This window comes from Chiroxiphia lanceolata, chromosome 17 (genome assembly GCF_009829145.1).
Source record: "Chiroxiphia lanceolata isolate bChiLan1 chromosome 17, bChiLan1.pri, whole genome shotgun sequence".
Classification (NCBI taxonomy): Eukaryota; Metazoa; Chordata; class Aves; order Passeriformes; family Pipridae; genus Chiroxiphia; species Chiroxiphia lanceolata.
In genome coordinates, this window is record NC_045653.1 from 9426710 (window position 1) to 9443425 (window position 16716).

The 16716-nt window shown below is 55.2% G+C and overlaps 1 protein-coding gene across 3 annotated transcripts in view; it reads right to left on the minus strand.

The window, feature by feature from the left end:
* LAMA5 (laminin subunit alpha 5) overlaps window positions 1-16716 on the minus strand; it is an 88792-nt gene that overhangs the window by 1501 nt on the left and 70575 nt on the right. For all 3 annotated transcript variants that reach the window (XM_032704786.1, XM_032704785.1, XM_032704783.1), the window contains exons 39-79: window positions 16551-16652; window positions 16382-16465; window positions 15905-16135; window positions 15247-15360; window positions 14874-15001; window positions 14549-14629; window positions 13907-14121; window positions 13176-13276; window positions 12533-12713; window positions 12183-12326; window positions 11950-12101; window positions 11752-11862; window positions 10755-10866; window positions 9947-10117; window positions 8904-9100; window positions 8692-8808; window positions 8461-8615; window positions 8111-8252; window positions 7779-7881; window positions 7580-7693; window positions 7280-7459; window positions 7018-7160; window positions 6635-6811; window positions 6236-6372; window positions 5642-5795; window positions 5375-5508; window positions 5090-5252; window positions 4486-4614; window positions 4126-4277; window positions 3611-3743; window positions 3194-3334; window positions 2871-3001; window positions 2619-2786; window positions 2392-2524; window positions 2122-2279; window positions 1828-2014; window positions 1399-1551; window positions 1153-1312; window positions 916-1046; window positions 727-817; window positions 58-177 (exon numbers count right to left, since the gene is read on the minus strand). In XM_032704786.1, coding sequence (XP_032560677.1) covers window positions 58-177; window positions 727-817; window positions 916-1046; window positions 1153-1312; window positions 1399-1551; window positions 1828-2014; window positions 2122-2279; window positions 2392-2524; window positions 2619-2786; window positions 2871-3001; window positions 3194-3334; window positions 3611-3743; window positions 4126-4277; window positions 4486-4614; window positions 5090-5252; window positions 5375-5508; window positions 5642-5795; window positions 6236-6372; window positions 6635-6811; window positions 7018-7160; window positions 7280-7459; window positions 7580-7693; window positions 7779-7881; window positions 8111-8252; window positions 8461-8615; window positions 8692-8808; window positions 8904-9100; window positions 9947-10117; window positions 10755-10866; window positions 11752-11862; window positions 11950-12101; window positions 12183-12326; window positions 12533-12713; window positions 13176-13276; window positions 13907-14121; window positions 14549-14629; window positions 14874-15001; window positions 15247-15360; window positions 15905-16135; window positions 16382-16465; window positions 16551-16652 — 5830 coding nt within the window. The remainder of the gene's footprint in view (window positions 1-57; window positions 178-726; window positions 818-915; window positions 1047-1152; window positions 1313-1398; window positions 1552-1827; window positions 2015-2121; window positions 2280-2391; window positions 2525-2618; window positions 2787-2870; window positions 3002-3193; window positions 3335-3610; window positions 3744-4125; window positions 4278-4485; window positions 4615-5089; window positions 5253-5374; window positions 5509-5641; window positions 5796-6235; window positions 6373-6634; window positions 6812-7017; window positions 7161-7279; window positions 7460-7579; window positions 7694-7778; window positions 7882-8110; window positions 8253-8460; window positions 8616-8691; window positions 8809-8903; window positions 9101-9946; window positions 10118-10754; window positions 10867-11751; window positions 11863-11949; window positions 12102-12182; window positions 12327-12532; window positions 12714-13175; window positions 13277-13906; window positions 14122-14548; window positions 14630-14873; window positions 15002-15246; window positions 15361-15904; window positions 16136-16381; window positions 16466-16550; window positions 16653-16716) is intronic.

Consider the following 16716-nt stretch of genomic DNA (forward strand, 5'->3'; position numbering starts at 1 on the left):
GAGTATCTCGCTTGGCTTTGGGGTATTTCGTTCTGGAGCACGCCTCTCCCAACTCACCTGGCAGCCCTCCCATGGAGAAGGTCGCCCTTGTGCTGGGTGCAGGACGCTGGCTGGGTCCCACTGTGTGGTTGCCTTCTGTGTCCACATCAATTTGGATTATGTTTTTCCATTTGGTAACTTCAAAAGAAAACAACAGTCAGTGTTGCTTCCTTACCCAGGGAGCACATCCATCTCCACCCTCCAGCTCAGTCCAGTGCTGGAGCAGAACAAAACTAATGATCCTGAGCCTCAAAAAGAGCTTGATGCAAAACCTCAGCACTTGCTCAATGCCAGCTACATTCATGGCTGCAATCCCTGCTCCCAGCTGTAGGCTTTGAGCCCCCTGGACCCACTCAACATCAAAGCAAGTTGGGCTTCCACTTTCAGCAGGACATGACAGTCCTGGATGGAGCCAGTCCCACAGGGACATCCTTGTCCTCACCAGCTGCTCCAGGACCTGGAAAAACACTGTCTTTCCTGCCCCCCAGATCTGACAGCACTAAGATCAGGCAAGGACTTTTATTAATCAAGAAATTACTTAATGGCAGCTACAATCTCCCAAATTAAATGCATACAGGTGGGGCTGGGGTTTAAATACCCGAGGAAGGGCCCTGGGCTTCCCCAGGAGGTGTAGGCTAAGCAGGAGTGGGGCAGGGTCCCAGAGCCAAGCAGTAGCTGTCACCTCACCTGCGACAGTGTGCCACTGCCCGTCACAGAGAGAGGGGCATGTCACCGACGCCGAGAACTCGTCAGCCCCAGCATTTGCTCTCACAGTGACCTGAGTGAGACAAACCCGGCAGAGCCCAGTGAGCAGAGCGGGACAGGCTACAGGATGCCTCCTTCTGAAAACCTGTGGGGAAGGCACCCTCCCACTACCTTGGTCTCCTCCATGTACAGCAGGAGATAGTGGCTTCTCCTTGTGCCAATGTGGAAGATGAGGCCAGAGGTGCTGCGGGGACGCACCTCCAGTGTCACCTCCAAGTCCTGCTCAGTCACCACCGCATTAGCTGGAAGAGAAATGCCACTGGTGAGGAGAGGGACAAGGGGATTCCCCCAGGATATGTTCCACCCAGTCCCAAGGCTGTGGGAGGCAGCCCAGGCTGCTGTTGGTACCTAGGCTGATGGACCCGCCATCCACAGCGAAGAAGACCCCGCTCTCCAGTGCGCCCTCATAGCAGGGAGTCACCCCAAAGGTGCGTGAGGGGGGACCGAGGGGCCTCCCATCCAGCTGTGGGTTCCTCAGGCAGCCATCAAAGCTGAAGGCCAATGCAGCCTGTGGAGAGAGGCCACTGGATTGAGCACAGAGGGGGAAAAACCTGGGAGGCACAAGGCGATGCCATGGGAGTGCCAAGCCCTTACCGGTATGTGAGCTTTGGCTTTTCCAGCTGGGACCCCTCCCACATACAAGGGAGTCTGGGCCACAAAGAGCCCTGTGGTGGCCACTGCAGCATCCTGGGCTCGCAGCCCATCGATGACCAGCTGGGCCCGGCTCTGGTCTCTGCTGAAGAAGACCTGCAAGAACCAAAGGTGAGTGCCAGGACTGGCAACTTTCCAGGTTAGGAGGAGCCCCAGGGATGTGCCCAGTGACAGGAAGGCTCAGCTCAGAGGTTCAGCCTGGCTGTGTTTTTGCTCTCTCCTCTGCTCGAATGGGACTGCAGGTGTCCCATGTGGTATCAGGAAGCGACTACCAGAGCAGGGCTGTAGTGAGCCAACCCCTGCAGGGGCTCCTGGCACAGGGGGTAGTGATGTGGTTTGAAGAGGTCCCGCTAAGCCCCGACCCCTGCTCACCGTGTGCCACCGCCGGTCCCGGTACTTGTCCCTGCTGCGGATCCGCAGCCGGCGCCTGCCCACGTCCACCAGGAAGACAAAGCGCCCGTTGGAGACAAAGAGAGCCATGAAGGAGCCCCTCTCACCCGCCACGTAGAACAGCAACCCACTGGAAGAGTTCAGCTTCACCTCCAGGGAGAAATGGGACCTGCAGGGACAGGGGATAATGGGAGCACCCGGTTCTCCAACACCTGCTCTCCAAGCCATGGTCAGCAGGGCCAAGCTCGTGTGGGGTGGGCATGGGGCAAGGCTCACCTCCACCCAAAGGAGACTGGGATCTCATCAAACTCCCAGCGACTGCTCGGGGCCCCCCCAAAGCGGAAGGTGCCCCTGGCTGCACGAGGCTGGGGGTGCAGCTGGCAGAGCCCGTCCTGGTCGTGGCGGCGACCCTTGGGGGCAGGCTTGCCTGGCACCTACACAACGCACACCAAGGAATGGGGTGAGGGGAGCAGGTGCCAGCAGAGGTGCTCAGCAGTGGTATGTGAGGAGGATGAGGATATGGGGAGTTCTGGCAGCAGCTGGTACCTTGGGTTTCCTCCTGTCCTTCTTCGGAGTCACTCTGAGCTGCTGTGGCTGTTCACCCCAGAGACAGCTCATGGTGACATTGATGCTCTCCACGTTCTGCTGAAGGTCCACTACCATCTGTGGCTCTGACACCCTACACTCGGGGAGAAGAGGTCCTTGTCACTAGAGCAGTGAGGAGGTGGGATGGGGCTGAGCCCTGCTCTCTGAAGTGGCACAGAGCTGCTCACCGTTTGACGAAGACATTCCCGATGCAGCCGGTGAGGTTGCTGAGGGCACCCGGATCTGCTGAACCCCCGAGCTGGAAGAGCTGCCGCCCCTCCTGGCGCCGCTGCCGCCGGCTGGGCCCAGGGCCTGTCGCTGTGTCCTGCAGCTCGTCGTCCACGTACAGCCGGACCCTGGGGGAGGGACGAGCAGTGGGGGCTCAGCAGGTCCCTGTGGCCATTGGCACCCCAGCCCCCACAGGACACCAGGACACGTACCCACGGGCATCGCTGTAGAAGGCCACGTAGTGGGCCCTGTCATCTGCATAGGCACTGTCAGTGGTGACTTCGGTTCCCAGCAGGTTCAAGGCCAGCTGGCCCCTCTGGAGGGACACCTGGCACGTCCCCTCCTGCAGAAAGCATCACCCCATTGCTGCTCAGCAGCCCAAGGAAGGGCCCATTTCCCCACTGCCCCCCAGGAGCTCAGGGTGCAGATCTCACTTCAGTCACCCCCTGGCCCCACCAAAATTCCCCCAAGGGGAAACAGCACCATCACCAGCAGCCCCACTGCTGGGGTACCCAGGGGTCCTGCAGGTGCCCACCTGGGTGGTGTGGTGGTAGAGCAGCCCCTCGCGCTGGCTTGTCCGGAAGCTGAAGCCGCTGTAGAAGTCCCGCAGCCCCGGCACATCCTTCAGAGCCAGGGTCAGGTAGCCGTGGCCATGGACACTGACTGAGCGGGCAACCTGTGAGGGACATCACAGAGGCAAGGTGGGAGCCTGGCCCTGGCGCTGCTGGGGTGTTGGGAGATGACTGAGGCACTGTGGTCCTCACTGGGCCTGGCTGGTCCTATGGCCAACCACACAGAGCACCTCACCATGACCCCTCCATGCTGAGGACCTGGGGGTTTTATCCCTGTTTCTGTGTGAATGAGGGGAGATGGGGCCTGTCCTGGGGCTCCCGTGCTCCCCTTCCCTGACAGACCCTTTCCTCAGCATGGCCAGGCTGCCTCCTGTGCTTACCAGGAGGTCCGAGGTGCAGCCGTAGCTCACGCCGACGGTGCTCATGCGCTTCAGGTCGACGTATTTGCCGAGAGCCTTCAAGCCCTTCATGCAGCCCCGGATGGGCCCACCCGTGGGGAAAAGCGCTTTCAAGCTGCCGGAGAAGAAAGCAGTGTTATGAGGACAGCCCCAGGCAGGACTCAGCCCTGGGCAGGATATGACCCTGCAGCTCTTCAGACAAATTGTCTGGGAAAGAGCTGTGATGGTCATGGGTATCTCCAGTGCCTCAGGCACAAGGCTGCTCCTAAGTCCCCAGCACAGCAAAGGAGGACTTGGTGATACCTCATCCCACACCAGAGATGGAGATGTCCCATCCTCAAATGCTCAGAATAATGGACAGGGAGAGAAAATCTTCCTCCAGAGCTTAAGCAGGGCCCCAACAGCCCTGGATGTAGCTGAGAAAGGGCCAGGGCTACTAGCAGAGACTAGGGAGGGGAATATGCTGAATATCCCACCCCACCATGGTCTGGACCCACCTGGGGGGCAGCACAGCTGGGGGAACACCACCCAGGTAGTAGGAGACAGCGTTCTCCAGGGAGTTCTCCTGCTCCACCACGAAGATGGTGAGGCGCTCCAGCCGCACCAGGATGCGTTTCTTGTTATTCATTTTGAGGAGGAAAATCTGGATCTGCAGACGGAGGAGAGAAATGATTCATCAATTTGGGCCAATTATATCCATCACTGAGGGCAGCACACGGTGTCTAGTTTATGGCTTCAGACAAAGAACTTCTTGCAGCCCTTCCCCCCCAACAAAAACAAGGGTCCATGTGCCTCCCCACCATAGATGAGGAGCTCTCCCCCTCCCAGCAAGCCTGGCAGGCAGTGTCCCCTCTTACCGCTTTGTTTGTGGTGCTGCTGATGGTGAGGGAGGAGGAGTTGCTGGGTTTTGCCATCTCCAGGCCAGAACTGAAGTCGTAGTAAAGCACCAGCTTCCCATCCCGGATGGCCAGACACAGGAACTGACCCTGGGGGGAGGCAGGATGGACACTCAGCCCCATGTCCTGGTATCCAGGATGCAGTTGTGGCACCGAGCCCACCTGCCCTTTAGCACTAGTGGGAGCAGGTCTCACTGCCAGTGCCCTGACACACTATGGGTACAGTTATTTGGGATTTATCTGCAGGGGTACAGGGATAACACTGCAAGCTGGAAATGCTCCTGCACCAGTGAACTCTGGCCCAGCTTGGAGGGCCTGCGCATGGGTGCTCTCTGAATTCTGGGGAGCCCCTCCAGAACCAGATGAGTGACTGCTGTGAGGTTTGGGTTCAGCCCTCTCACGGTGGCTTTTCCCAACAGTGTAGAAATCCTCTCCAAGCAGCCCTGAGACCTCCAGAGCCCCCCTCTCCCCAGTGTCCTGAACTGGGAATGCCTGCAAGCAGGCCTGGAATTGTCCCAGCCCACCCACTGAAGGGTTAAGGCTCCCAAGGAGAGCAAGTACATGCCTGGTTCTCCAGGAAAAAGATGATGCCATTGTAGGAGACCACACGGATCTCCTGCTCAAAGCGCTTGGTTGTGCCAAACTGGCTCTCAAACTTGATCTCTGCGTAACCGGTGCCATCAAAGTAGGAACCATCAGTCAGCCAGGGATCTCCTGTGGACTTGGACCTGAGACAACAGGAAGAGGCCGTAGGCATCAATGCCACATCACTTCCATGCTCTGGAGCAGCTGAGGGTCAGGGTAAGTGCCATGGAGCAGAGCTGCTCCCGGCCTGGGTGCGGTGCCCCACCTTGCACAGGGTTTCTCAGCAGTGGTGTCCAGCTCGAAGGTGCGCTGGAAGTTGTACAGGCTCACCACCTCCTCGTTCAGAGTGTCCAGCTCCAGGCACCCCCGGTAGTTGGGATAGCGCAAAGCGGGAGGAGGCTGGGAATGAAACCCAACAAGTTTGATCCTGGTTTCCTCATGTAATCAAGTGGGCTTTTCTCCCCCCCAGGAATCTCCAAAGGCATCGTTGATGTCTCCTAAAAGCCAAGCCCCCCTCTCCCTGCTGACTCACCGTGAAGCTGGAGGGGTAGCCTCCCACGTAGAAGACCACGTTGCGCGGGTCGAGGTTGAGCAGCCCCTGCTCCCCCTTGGCCACGCTGTCTCCCTTGGTCTCGTGCACCGTCTGCCTCTCCACGATCACTGACATGTGCCCATACTGCAGGATCCTACAGCAGGGAGCAATGGTCAGGACAAGGGGAGATCCCCAACGAGGAGCCAACTCTGCCCTCCCTGAGCAAAGGCCCACCCCGCACAGCTCTACCAGAAAAGGGTGCGTCTTCCACTGGGGAGCACCATGGCAGTACACTGAAAGGGGCCAGCATTCATGCTACCAGCACTGCCATGAGTGAATGGACCCTCCATGATGAGCTTCATCTTTCCTCTTCTGCAGATACCCCCACACCCTCCGTGAATTGGTAAGACAACATCTCCCTGCTAGTTTTTCAGAGGTGTTTCAGTGTTAGTCATTTAGGGATGACTGGATGGTGGAGTTCACAGCACCTCTACAAGCCCAAGGGCCTGTCCAGGCTTAGGCACAGCACATCTGCTGCAGGGGCAGTCTCCTGCTGTGCTTTCCTGGGATGTGTCTCAACAGTCTCCTTCCTACCTATTGATGCTGATGGTGGCAAATTGCTCTCCAATATCCTCGTCGACACTCAGGGAGGCTGGTTCCTCATCGCCCAGCTTGTAGATCCACTGCACTCTGCGGTCCTTGAGCACAATGCCCAGGTAGTCTCCTGTGGCCTGAACACAGGAAGAGACAGAGCCATATGTTTGCATTTGGGACAGGCAGGACCTCTCCCTAACACTCCAAGGCTGCACTGGACAAACACCCCCATTCCAATTCCCAAGCACTCGCAGCCAGGCTGATGGCTGCATCCAAGGGCTGTTTATGTTCCCCCCAAAGACATTCAGGGAGCAGGTGAGGGGCTGAAGTCGAGGTGTGATCCCCCTCTGATGTTGTCAACATGAGCTCCCTCCACCCGCCCGCAGGGCCCCATCTCACCTCCCGGCTGCCCAGGTACAACACGAACCGCCCCTCCTCTGTCTCGTCCTGCTGGCTCTTGGGCTCAGGGTTTTGGATGTAGAATTTGAGGGATGTGTAGGCTGCCAAATCCTGCAGGTTGCTGGGCATCCGGACCTGAACCCCTGAGCTGCCATTGAACTTCATGGGGACTTTCACCTGCAGGTAAAGAAATCCAGCCCTGTGGCACTGAACTCATTGCTGCTGCTGCTGTCTGTCTGGTCAGTGCCGGCTCTACCAAGACAAAGCACCTTCTGGAGTCGTCCCACGAGAAAGGGACCCTTCCTGGTGGCCCCAGAGCTCTCCTAGATACCCTCCCATTTGCATGCTACTCTCAGGTAAGTCCTCCATCCCCTTGAGCCCACCTTGCTGGCAGCATTCCTCGCCTGCGTGATGAGCTGCCGGATCCGCACGATGTTCTCTGACACGGTGGCGTTTTTGTTCCTCCTGTTCTCCAGGCTGTTCAGCTTCTCCAGCAGCAGTGGGATGGTGCTTTCCAGGCTGGACACTGGGATTGGAAAGGAGCCAGGAGTTTTGGAGGTTAGTGAGGAAGGGAAATAAGAAGCTCAGGCAGCTTGAAACCCATGTCAGACTCAGCCCTGGCAGCCCAGCAGGCTCAGCACTCACCAGATTTCCTGGCATCCTGGACTGCCTGGTTCAGGTCTTCATTTCGAAGGCCTCCGTACTGGTCTTTCCACTCATCCAGGTTCTTCTTCATGGTGCTCAGGGTATCTTCCACTCTTGCAGCTGTTTCGTTGGCCTCAGCAGCAGCTGCTTTAGCATTCTGGATTGCCTCCTTTGTGTCCTCTGGAAAGAGAGGAGAAATATCTCTGGGATGGCCAGGAGCAGGGAGAAGGTACCCTTGGGTCACAGTCTGGGCACGAGGAAGGGAGCAGAGAGAATCAGTCCAGCCACCCCAGAACAAACCTTGGTCCCTGCCCAGCATGTCCTGCACAGACTGGAGCTGGGTCAGGAGCTGCTCCTTCCTCACACGGAGGTCAGCCAGCTTGTCCTTTGCTGTCTGCAGAGTGCCTTTAATAGCTGCAATTAAAGAAATGCACATGTTTTGTGTTGGGAGCTTGGTCCGGCCCAAAGGACATCACATCCTGAAAGGAGCCCGTCTCACCTCCATTAAGTTTTGTCTGCTCTCTCCTCACAGCCTCCTCCAGGCTGCTGCTGTTCCTTTTCAGCACTTTGGAGACGGCCCCAAGATTTTCTGACATGACATTCTGTGAAACAAACATGGGACTCTGAAGAGGAATTCAAGGCTCTGGCTCTGATTGTGCACAAAATGCTCATTCAGACAACTGCAGTGGGGTGAGATGGGGAGACTCCAATATCAAGTTGGGCCCCAGCTGTGGCAGAGGTGCTGCTCTGTGGCACAGAACAAAGTCCCCAAGTGCCAGAGGGAAGGGAGTTTGTTGAGGGAGTTTGGTTTTTGCTCCCCACAGCACATACCATCAAGGCCTCACTGGCTGCCTCGTCAGCATCGTGGGCTGCTCGCTCTGCTTTCTTCACAGCTTCAATGATGCTGGCGTAGGCATTGGAGGCATCGATCGCCCGTTGGATAAAGCCATCCTGGTTTGTGCCCTGGATAATGCTATGTTGGAAGATGAAGCCATCAAATCCATGGAAAATGCTCAGGCTCTTGCCCATGCCCCCACAGACAAATGCCTTTGGGATCCTCAATACACGTGCTCCAGGATAAAGCTTTAGAGGTGACACCCCACTGTTCCCCTGACACGGTGTGGGGCTGCAGCTCTGGTAGGAGATGGTTTGACTAGTGAGGGTCAGGACTGGTGCCTCACCTGGACAGGTTCCTTGCAAGCTCATCCAGGAGCCGGGCATGCTCCTCTGCCTGCTCCACGATGGGGATCTTGCTGCTGGCTGGGGAGAATTTCTTGACCCGCTCAGTCAGGGGCAGCTTTGCCCCATCCAGCAGTGCTGCCAGCTTCTCATAGGCCTGCAAGGACACACGTCAGTCCTGAGGGCTGCCACCCCCCGCCCTCTGCCCATGCCAAAGTACCTCTGCTGCTCACCTCCTTTGCTTGCTCCATCTTCTGTAGGAAGTCGGAGACCTGGCCCAGGGTATCCTTGGCCATCCGCAGGGTCTCCTGCACCAGCCCATGCTGCTTTTGGAGTTCCTGGTTCTTTTGCTAGACACATAGACCCAAGGTTAGGCACCAGCAGGGCTGGGATAGCCCCCCCAACCCCTAACTGTATGGCCAGGACTACTCAGTAAAGGTGTTACCTGGCTCTCCTCCAGGTTGTTTCGGTTCAGGCTGTTCAAGTCCTCTGTCTGTCTGGTTTTGTTCACAGCCTCGTTGAGGGCATCACGCAGGTCCATCAGCTGGGAGCTGTGCTGTGCCAGCCGGTCCTGGATGCTGCTCACCAGGTCCTGGTTGGACTGCCAGCGGGCGTGCAGCTCACTCCTCACCCGATGCAGCACTGGGGATGGGATGGAGGAGATGAGAACTGTTGCTAATTCATCCTCCTGTGTTAACAGGCTCTTTCTGTGCTTGGCTGCCTTAAAGCCTGGTTTTGGTCTCTCTTGGCAGGTATCAAGGCCAGAAGTGACCATCTTCTCTCCCTCCCTCCTCCCAGTGCTGGTGAGAGAGACGGGATCTCTGTCAGGAAGATGCACAGCTATGCCTGAAAGGCTTCAGATGATGGAGAAACCCCATCTGAGGCCTGTCACAGTGTTCGATTACTTCCCCTGTAAAAAATTACTTATTTCCAACAATAGCCAGTTTATAATTCCAGCTTTCAGCTGCTGAGTTACGTTTTGCCAGGGCCTGTTAATCAGAAGCATTCAATTCCCACAGTGCCACCGTGCCTGGTTATGCAGCTGGGCTCAGTGCCCTCACTCCTGCAAGGATGCCCTCAGGACAGTGGAGCTACTGTGGTGCAGGCTGCTGGTTATTACACTGAACCCCTCTCCTGGGATAGCAAATATGAAGAAAAACGATGTGACTTATTCACAGCCACATGTAATGTGAATACATCACATAATAACGCTGACTCCTGGTTCTAAGTGTTGTCATTTTTGGTCACCAAACAGAACTGCCCAGTTAGTTCTGCTTTGAAATTCAGAAAAGAAATAACAAATGACTCCATTGCAGCGCCACAGGAGACTCCGAAACTCCTGTAAAATTTTTTTGGGGGTGCCTGGTTATTAACAGCACTCTCTAAACATGACCACAACGAGTAGTGTCCTCATGGGCTCCAAACCATAAATGGCCACACCCAGCAGGATCTATGCAGCCCTGTCCCATGACACCGAGCTGGACTCACACTTCTGAGCCTCCTCGTGCTCACGCTTTGCCAGCTCCTCCTGGCTGCCCAGGCTGCGCTCCCTCATCTCCCTCAGCATGCTTTCCACCTCGGCCATCTTCTGACGGAACTCCTCGGTGGAGGTGGTGCTGGTGTTTGCTGCCCCAAATCTGGTCATCTGCCTCACCAGGTCTGCAGAGAAATCCAGATTCCCCGTTAGCATCGGTCAAGTTAGGTCCTTCATAATTCCCTGGGATCTTTCCCCTCTTACACCACCCTCACAAAGAACAAGCTTTCATGCAGTACTTAGAAACCACAATTGTTTGAGATCACCCAAGACACTGCCCCACATTTCTGCCTCCTTGGCCAGAAGGTAGAAACTACCACTACCAGTTACATGTGCTACATCCAAAGCACTGTTCTGTGGCTTTACCTCCTCTACATCCAAAGCACTGTTCTGTGGCTTTACCTCCTCTACATCCAAAGCACTGTTCTGTGGCTCTACCTTCTTTCCCAGATCCAGCCACTCTGTTTTGCTAAATCTCTCCTAAAGCTGTAGTGCAGATTGTCCCCATTTTATGCATTTGAATAACATTTGTGCAAGTTTAATGTGTTTTTTCCAAAGACTATGCTTAGCCAAGCAGCTGAGATCCACAAAAACCTGATCAGAGTAAAAGCAGGAATTATGCAGGGATCTTAATTTCATTTTTATTTCCCCTTGTTCTCTCCAAGGCTCTTCCTAAGTGATGAAGCACTTAGTGGTGGTTGAAACCAACAGCATGGCATACCACAGGAAAAAAAAACAAAGTGAAGACCCTTCTTCACAGACCTGCAATGCCCCTCTGGATGCTTTGGATGTGCAGCAGGAGCTGTTCCCCCCTCTGGTGGGTCTCCTTCGTGTTCTGATCAACACGGATCGCTTCTCTGTGAGTCATGGTCATCTACAACAAAAACATGGGCTTAGCTGAAGAATGAGATGATGTTTTATGTGATCTGTCAGGAAAATCATGTGATCAGCGGGAAAGCTGCTCCCAAAGGGCACACAAGGCTTGGGAATGTGCAGCTCTTGAGGTTCATGAACCAGAACAGCCTGCCCTGTGCTGCTCTCCTGCCATGCATTTAGTGGTGGTCTCATTTAGCACCTTCAGAGAAGCACAAGCAGTAAATGCAGCTCCAGTGCAAAGACTCTGGATGCTGAAACAATCCCAAGACTACAGAGGACAGCACTGTTCTGTGCTGTTAGCAGAGGAAAAGCCCCAGAGCCTGGATCCTGGCCCAGCTGGGTCCTGACCAGGATGTCAGGGCTGCAGCCTGGCTGTTTGGAGCACAGATGTATGTACACACAGGGGCAGTCTGTCTGTGCAGCTGTCTGGGGAAGTATGTCATCAAGTAGAGATTTTTCCCTCTCTCTTAGATTACAGGCAAGTAGCTTACAAATCAAATCAAATTAAAGCAAATTTTGCTTGGTTTTAGACTGTATATAGACTGCATATAGACTGCATCCATGGTGAACCCAGATGTTTTATGTTCCTTCCTTGTATGCTCCTTCTATAAATGACATTTGATTGAATCTAGTTTTACTGCTTAAAGTAGAGCCACCTCAAAAGAAAGTAGTAAATCAAGAAACAACCACCAATATCACACCATGTTTAACAGCTCCCCAAGGGAGGAATGCAGGTAACCCAGCTTGAGCACCTAAGCTGGAGAATGTGATACTAAAGTTTAGTGCTGGCTGGGCAGGAGATCCAACCAGCCTGAACTGGGCTCCTCGCAGCCTTCATTTTGGTAAAAGGAGGGACTTGTGTTCTGGCAAAGGAATACCCTACTTTGTGCTGCAGTGCATTCAGGTCCTGTGTGAGGTCCATGTTCTCATCCTCCAGCTCGTCAGCCCTTTGCCTGATCCTGCTCATGGCTCTGTGGGACTCCCGGAGCTGGTTCTGGAAAAAAAAAAAAAGAAAAAAGACAAAATCAGGCCAACAGGTCAGGGAACATGAGCACAAAGTGATGTTGAACCTTCCACGTACAGCAATGGCCACTATTGTGCTGTTGAGGCCGTGGAGGCGAGCCCAGGCGATGGAGCTGGCGTTGAGGTTGACCAGCTGGCCGCGGATGGAGGGGAAGGACATCTCGATGCTCTGCAGGTCCTCCAGCAGGAGCAGGACACAGCTGTCACACACTGCCAGGGGAACAGAGCGGTCAGCACAGGTCCTTTCCCAGGCTTCCCTCACCTCCTTCCCCAGGACTGCAGGATACAGACCTTCACACCTCACTCCGTCGGGGCTGTTGGCCACGGGGATCTCGTACTCGTGCATGCAGACGTCGCACTGCTTCCCCGTCAGCCCGTTGGAGCACGTGCACTCCCCGGTGCGTGGGTCGCAGGAGCCCCCTCTGCACTCACACTCTGCAGAGTCAAATAACAGGGAAAGGCCCTTGGCATCATTTTGTGTTTATTCCAGCTGTGTTTATCCACATGCCGCTGCCGAGGGTTTCCTTGCACAACCCAGGTCCTCCGACAGCAGCCAGTTGTTTTCCACCTTCGACAACTGGACAAGCACACGTGCCACCAAAGCCCCGTCCCACTCCCCCACGCTGGGACCCCACACTCACTTGTGCAGCCGCTCTGGCTGAAGCCCCAGTATCCTGGGGCACACTGCTGGCAGCGGGAGCCGCTGACGCCGGGCAGGCAGCTGCACTGCCCACTCTGCTCGTGGCAGCTGCTCCCCACAGCACCCACGTCACAGTCACACCTCTGGCAGCCTGAGCATCCCTCGAAGCCGTAGTATCCCTCCTAGGGAAAAGCAGGACAGAGGGTGCCCTGTTCAGCAAGAGGGCATGAGTGCCTCCCTCCCGGGGCCAGTGATGGGGGACCTCAGCCTTGCTTTCTCGGTGTGTTTTGACCACCACGAAACTCATAGCAACATGGTTAAAGATGTGGAGCTGCAGTAAGAACCCAGACACACCACAGCACTGCCCTGCAAACCCGCCCTTGCCCCACAGTTCTCATGCTGGATGCATTCAGGAAAATGGGGTTTACTGCAGTTTCCCAAAGGATACCACATTCCTGCCCTCGCTGCAGTGGAACGCTGCCTCCACCACTTGCTGACAGATCTTTAATAGGCTTTCGCCTATGGGCAGCTCATGCAAATCCAAACTTCACCAGATGGCTACCAGCCTGGGGATGATACACTGGGGCTGCCCCTCACCCCTGTCCCCAGGACAGGCACCATCCCAGTGTACAGGCGACCCTCACCTCACAGCGGTCACAGTGCAGGCCTGTCACTCCAGTCTTGCAGAAGCACTGGCCAGTTCGTGGGTGGCAGGAGTCAGTCCCACAAGGTGAACAGTTGCACTCTGTCAGGGAAAAATATACCCAGTATTACACTAAAGATCCTGTCAGCCTCTCACAAAACTTATTCCCAACAAGGAATCCTATTTCCCCCTTATTTATCACAGTCAGAGCAAGACAGAGCCTCTCTCCTCTTGGATTTGTTCCTCACAAATTATTCCCATGACACCTGCCAGGGCAGCCCACTTTTGTGAGCTGCACTAGGGTTGCTGCTCCTCTGAGGGAGAGAAGCAGTGCTGGGAATGGGCTGTGCAAGCCCATGCTCCAGAGGGAGCATCAGCATCACTGCTGCAGTAGCTGCTCCATGGCAAGACCCTTCCAGCCTGGGTGCAGTTTTGCATTCGGGGGTGGATTGGGAGTCATGATGCTGAGGGCAGATTTTTTTTCCCACGGGATTACAGAATCAATTAGGTTGGAAAAGACCTCTGAAATCATCAAGTCCAACCTACGACCTAACATCACCACGTCAACCTCCTTATTATTGTCTAGGATGCTGCAATGCGCGCACCCAAGCACGTGACTCACTGGGACAACGCACAGCCTGGCTAAGGCGCTAAGCACATCCACAGTCAGTCTGCCCAAGCTCCCCTTCCCCCTGTGCTTGCTGCCCACCCCACAAGGCAGCAAGAACTCACGTGTGCAGTTCTTGGCTACCACGGCGTCCCCGTAGTAGCCGGGGGCGCAGACCTCGCAGTGCGCGCCGGCCGTGTGGTGCATGCACCCCGAGCAGGCGCCCGTCAGGGAGTCACAGCTGCTGAACAGCATGTTGGGATCCGTGTTCCCGCTGCAGTCGCAGGGCTGGCACGAGCTGCCGATCACCAAGGGATTGCCATAGTATCCTGGGGCACACCTGGAGAAACACAGCAAGTTAAAACAGAGCGAGGGCATCAGGGGATCCCGAAGCTCATCTTGCGTAGCGCTGGAGTTGCACAGTTGTAACAGTGTGAGCATCCAACACCTGTAACTGCTGCAGCCCTCGGGGAGCTCAGCACTTTGTGTTTTGCCTCACGGTACCTTTATCACAGACTGTAAGTTAAGGCAAAGCACAGCTAAGTCATACACCCACAGTAACACAGTATTTCAGCAGTGAACACAGCAATAGGGCATTTTCAGGTTGGAAAGGACTGAAGGAAATGCTGCCAGAACAAAGCATATGGGGGCAGAGTCAACCATTTCCACTGTAGTCCTTAGCAGGACAACTTTTCCTCTGCCACAGCAGTGGCTGCACAGGATTAGTGTGTCTGAGGCTCCACAAACGCAGGTGCCACCACCCTTACCGCTCACAGCTGGGTCCAGTGTAGCCAGGCTTGCAGAGGCACTGCATGTTGGAGCCCTTGTTGACACAGCCAACAGCAAAACTGAAACGATAAGGGGTACACAGGGAGGTTGCAGTTACACCTGACATGGTGCCAAGGGAGCTGATCACTCATTGTGGGCCGTTTGGACCCCAGGTAAGAGGCCATGGACATGGTTTGGAGCCAGGGACACTGGCTGGCATTGGGAGACCTGCCATTGCCAAGCCAGTGCCCCAGTGGAGCACAGCGTGGTTCCCAGTGGTTAAACAGTGAGGCCAGGCAGGGAATCCCATCCAAGGGTGCTTACTTGTTGGAGGCAACTGAAAGAGGGCACGGACACCCAACACACTGCAGGGGCTCTTGGGCAGAGGGGTTGCCCATGTAGCCATTCTTGCATCGCTCACAGTGGTCTCCTTCTGTGTTGTGCTGGCAGTTCTGCAAGGAAAAGGCAAGCTTCAGGCTCAGCACTGACAGCAAGAAGCGGTGGACTGCACTAAGAATTCCCCACTAGGATGCCTCTTTCCCAGAACTGCCTTGCACCCTACACTGACCCTGAGCAGGACCATCCCTTAAATGGCACATGCAGCTAATGCTCTGATTCAGGCACCGTCCTGCCAGCTCAGTTAGTATGTGAAGACCTCATAACTCCAAAATATCCTGCTGCTTCACTGTTTACTTACAAGGCATATCCCAGAGCCTGGCAGGCACTGATCTGAGTGGCCATTGCAGTGGCAGGGGATGCATTTTCCCAGAAAGAGCCCCTTGGTGTCCCTGTAGTAACCTGGAGCGCATTCCTGAGGAGACAGAAAAAGTCAGAGATCCAAAAAACAACTTGATACTTTTGGGAAAAGCAAAGAAACTGATTTAATTTCCATGACAAAATTCCCACAGGGTTGTACTGATGGAGAAGAGATTAAAAGCAACGATGAAGATTTTTCAGTGTAGCTCCTTCCTGCTCCTCATCACCAGGAGATAATTGGCCAGACAGAAGGACCTATTCCAAGGTATTGAAGGCACATAATTTTGGTCTGCAACCTTGAATGATTTCTCCATCATGCTCTTCCAGGCAGATGCAGCTATTTAACATCTCCCAGGTGCACTGTAGAGGTGGGAGAAGAGCCTGGGAGATGTTCCTTCCTTTGGAACTACCCCAGCTGCAACTTCAACTAAAGCCTTCAGGAGTCAGCTCAGAAGCTGGTGCCCTGGCACCACTGCTTTGCACAGGCATCCAAACCCCACAGCTGCCACTCACACCAAGCATGAGGGGTTGTTGAGACCCAAACCGTGACTGTTTTGACTCCCATCTGACTGGAACAGCATGCCTACTTTCCCCCTTACCTGGCAGGAGTCTCCCTGGTAGTTAGCTGGGCAAAAGCACAGCTCCACATTGCTGGCACGGATGCCTGTAGCTGTGTCTGTTGCCGTCTCCAGGACCACGCGGCGCAGGGACACGGAAGAAGAGAGCTGGGAGAAGAGCGCCCGGATCTGCAGCTGTTCCAGGTTTGCCAGCACCATCATGAGCTCCTCTCTGGACACAGGGTTGTGTGTCTCTGTGTGCCTGAAGTTACCCTGATGGGAGAAGACTTGGCATTACTGGCAGGAAGCACAGGCACCTGAACATCCAGCCCAGCCTCCACTTCCCTGCTGCTGGGATCTCTCCCCTTTGCACAGGTGAAACAGCCCTGGTTCTTCACAGGCAGTTCTGCTGCCAACAGGCAGCACATAAAATGCTGAGGTCAAAGCAGTCGCCCCTCTGTCTACATGCTGTTCTTGATCTTCCAGTAGCATCTGAGCACGTGGAGCATGCAAACTCACCTCCACCAGCTGCAGTCGGCCTTCATGCACCTCCCCTGGGGATGGATAAGTGCCTTCCAGAAACATGATGCTCATCTGGTTTCCCTGGGAAAAGCAAAGAAGGAGTCAGTCATCACCTCATCCTGCTCCTCCAGTAGCAGGGGGCACCAGGGAATTTCTCGGGCTGCACCTTCAGGATCACGTCCGGACGGGATTCCATGGGAATGAACACGTCACCCCTCCGTGGGTTGGAGTGCAGCTCATAGCGCAGGTGCCCACCATAGGAGGAAACCTGAGGGAGAGGCAAATGTTGCTGCAAGTCCACACCACTGAGACAAGAGAGAGATGTCAGTGCT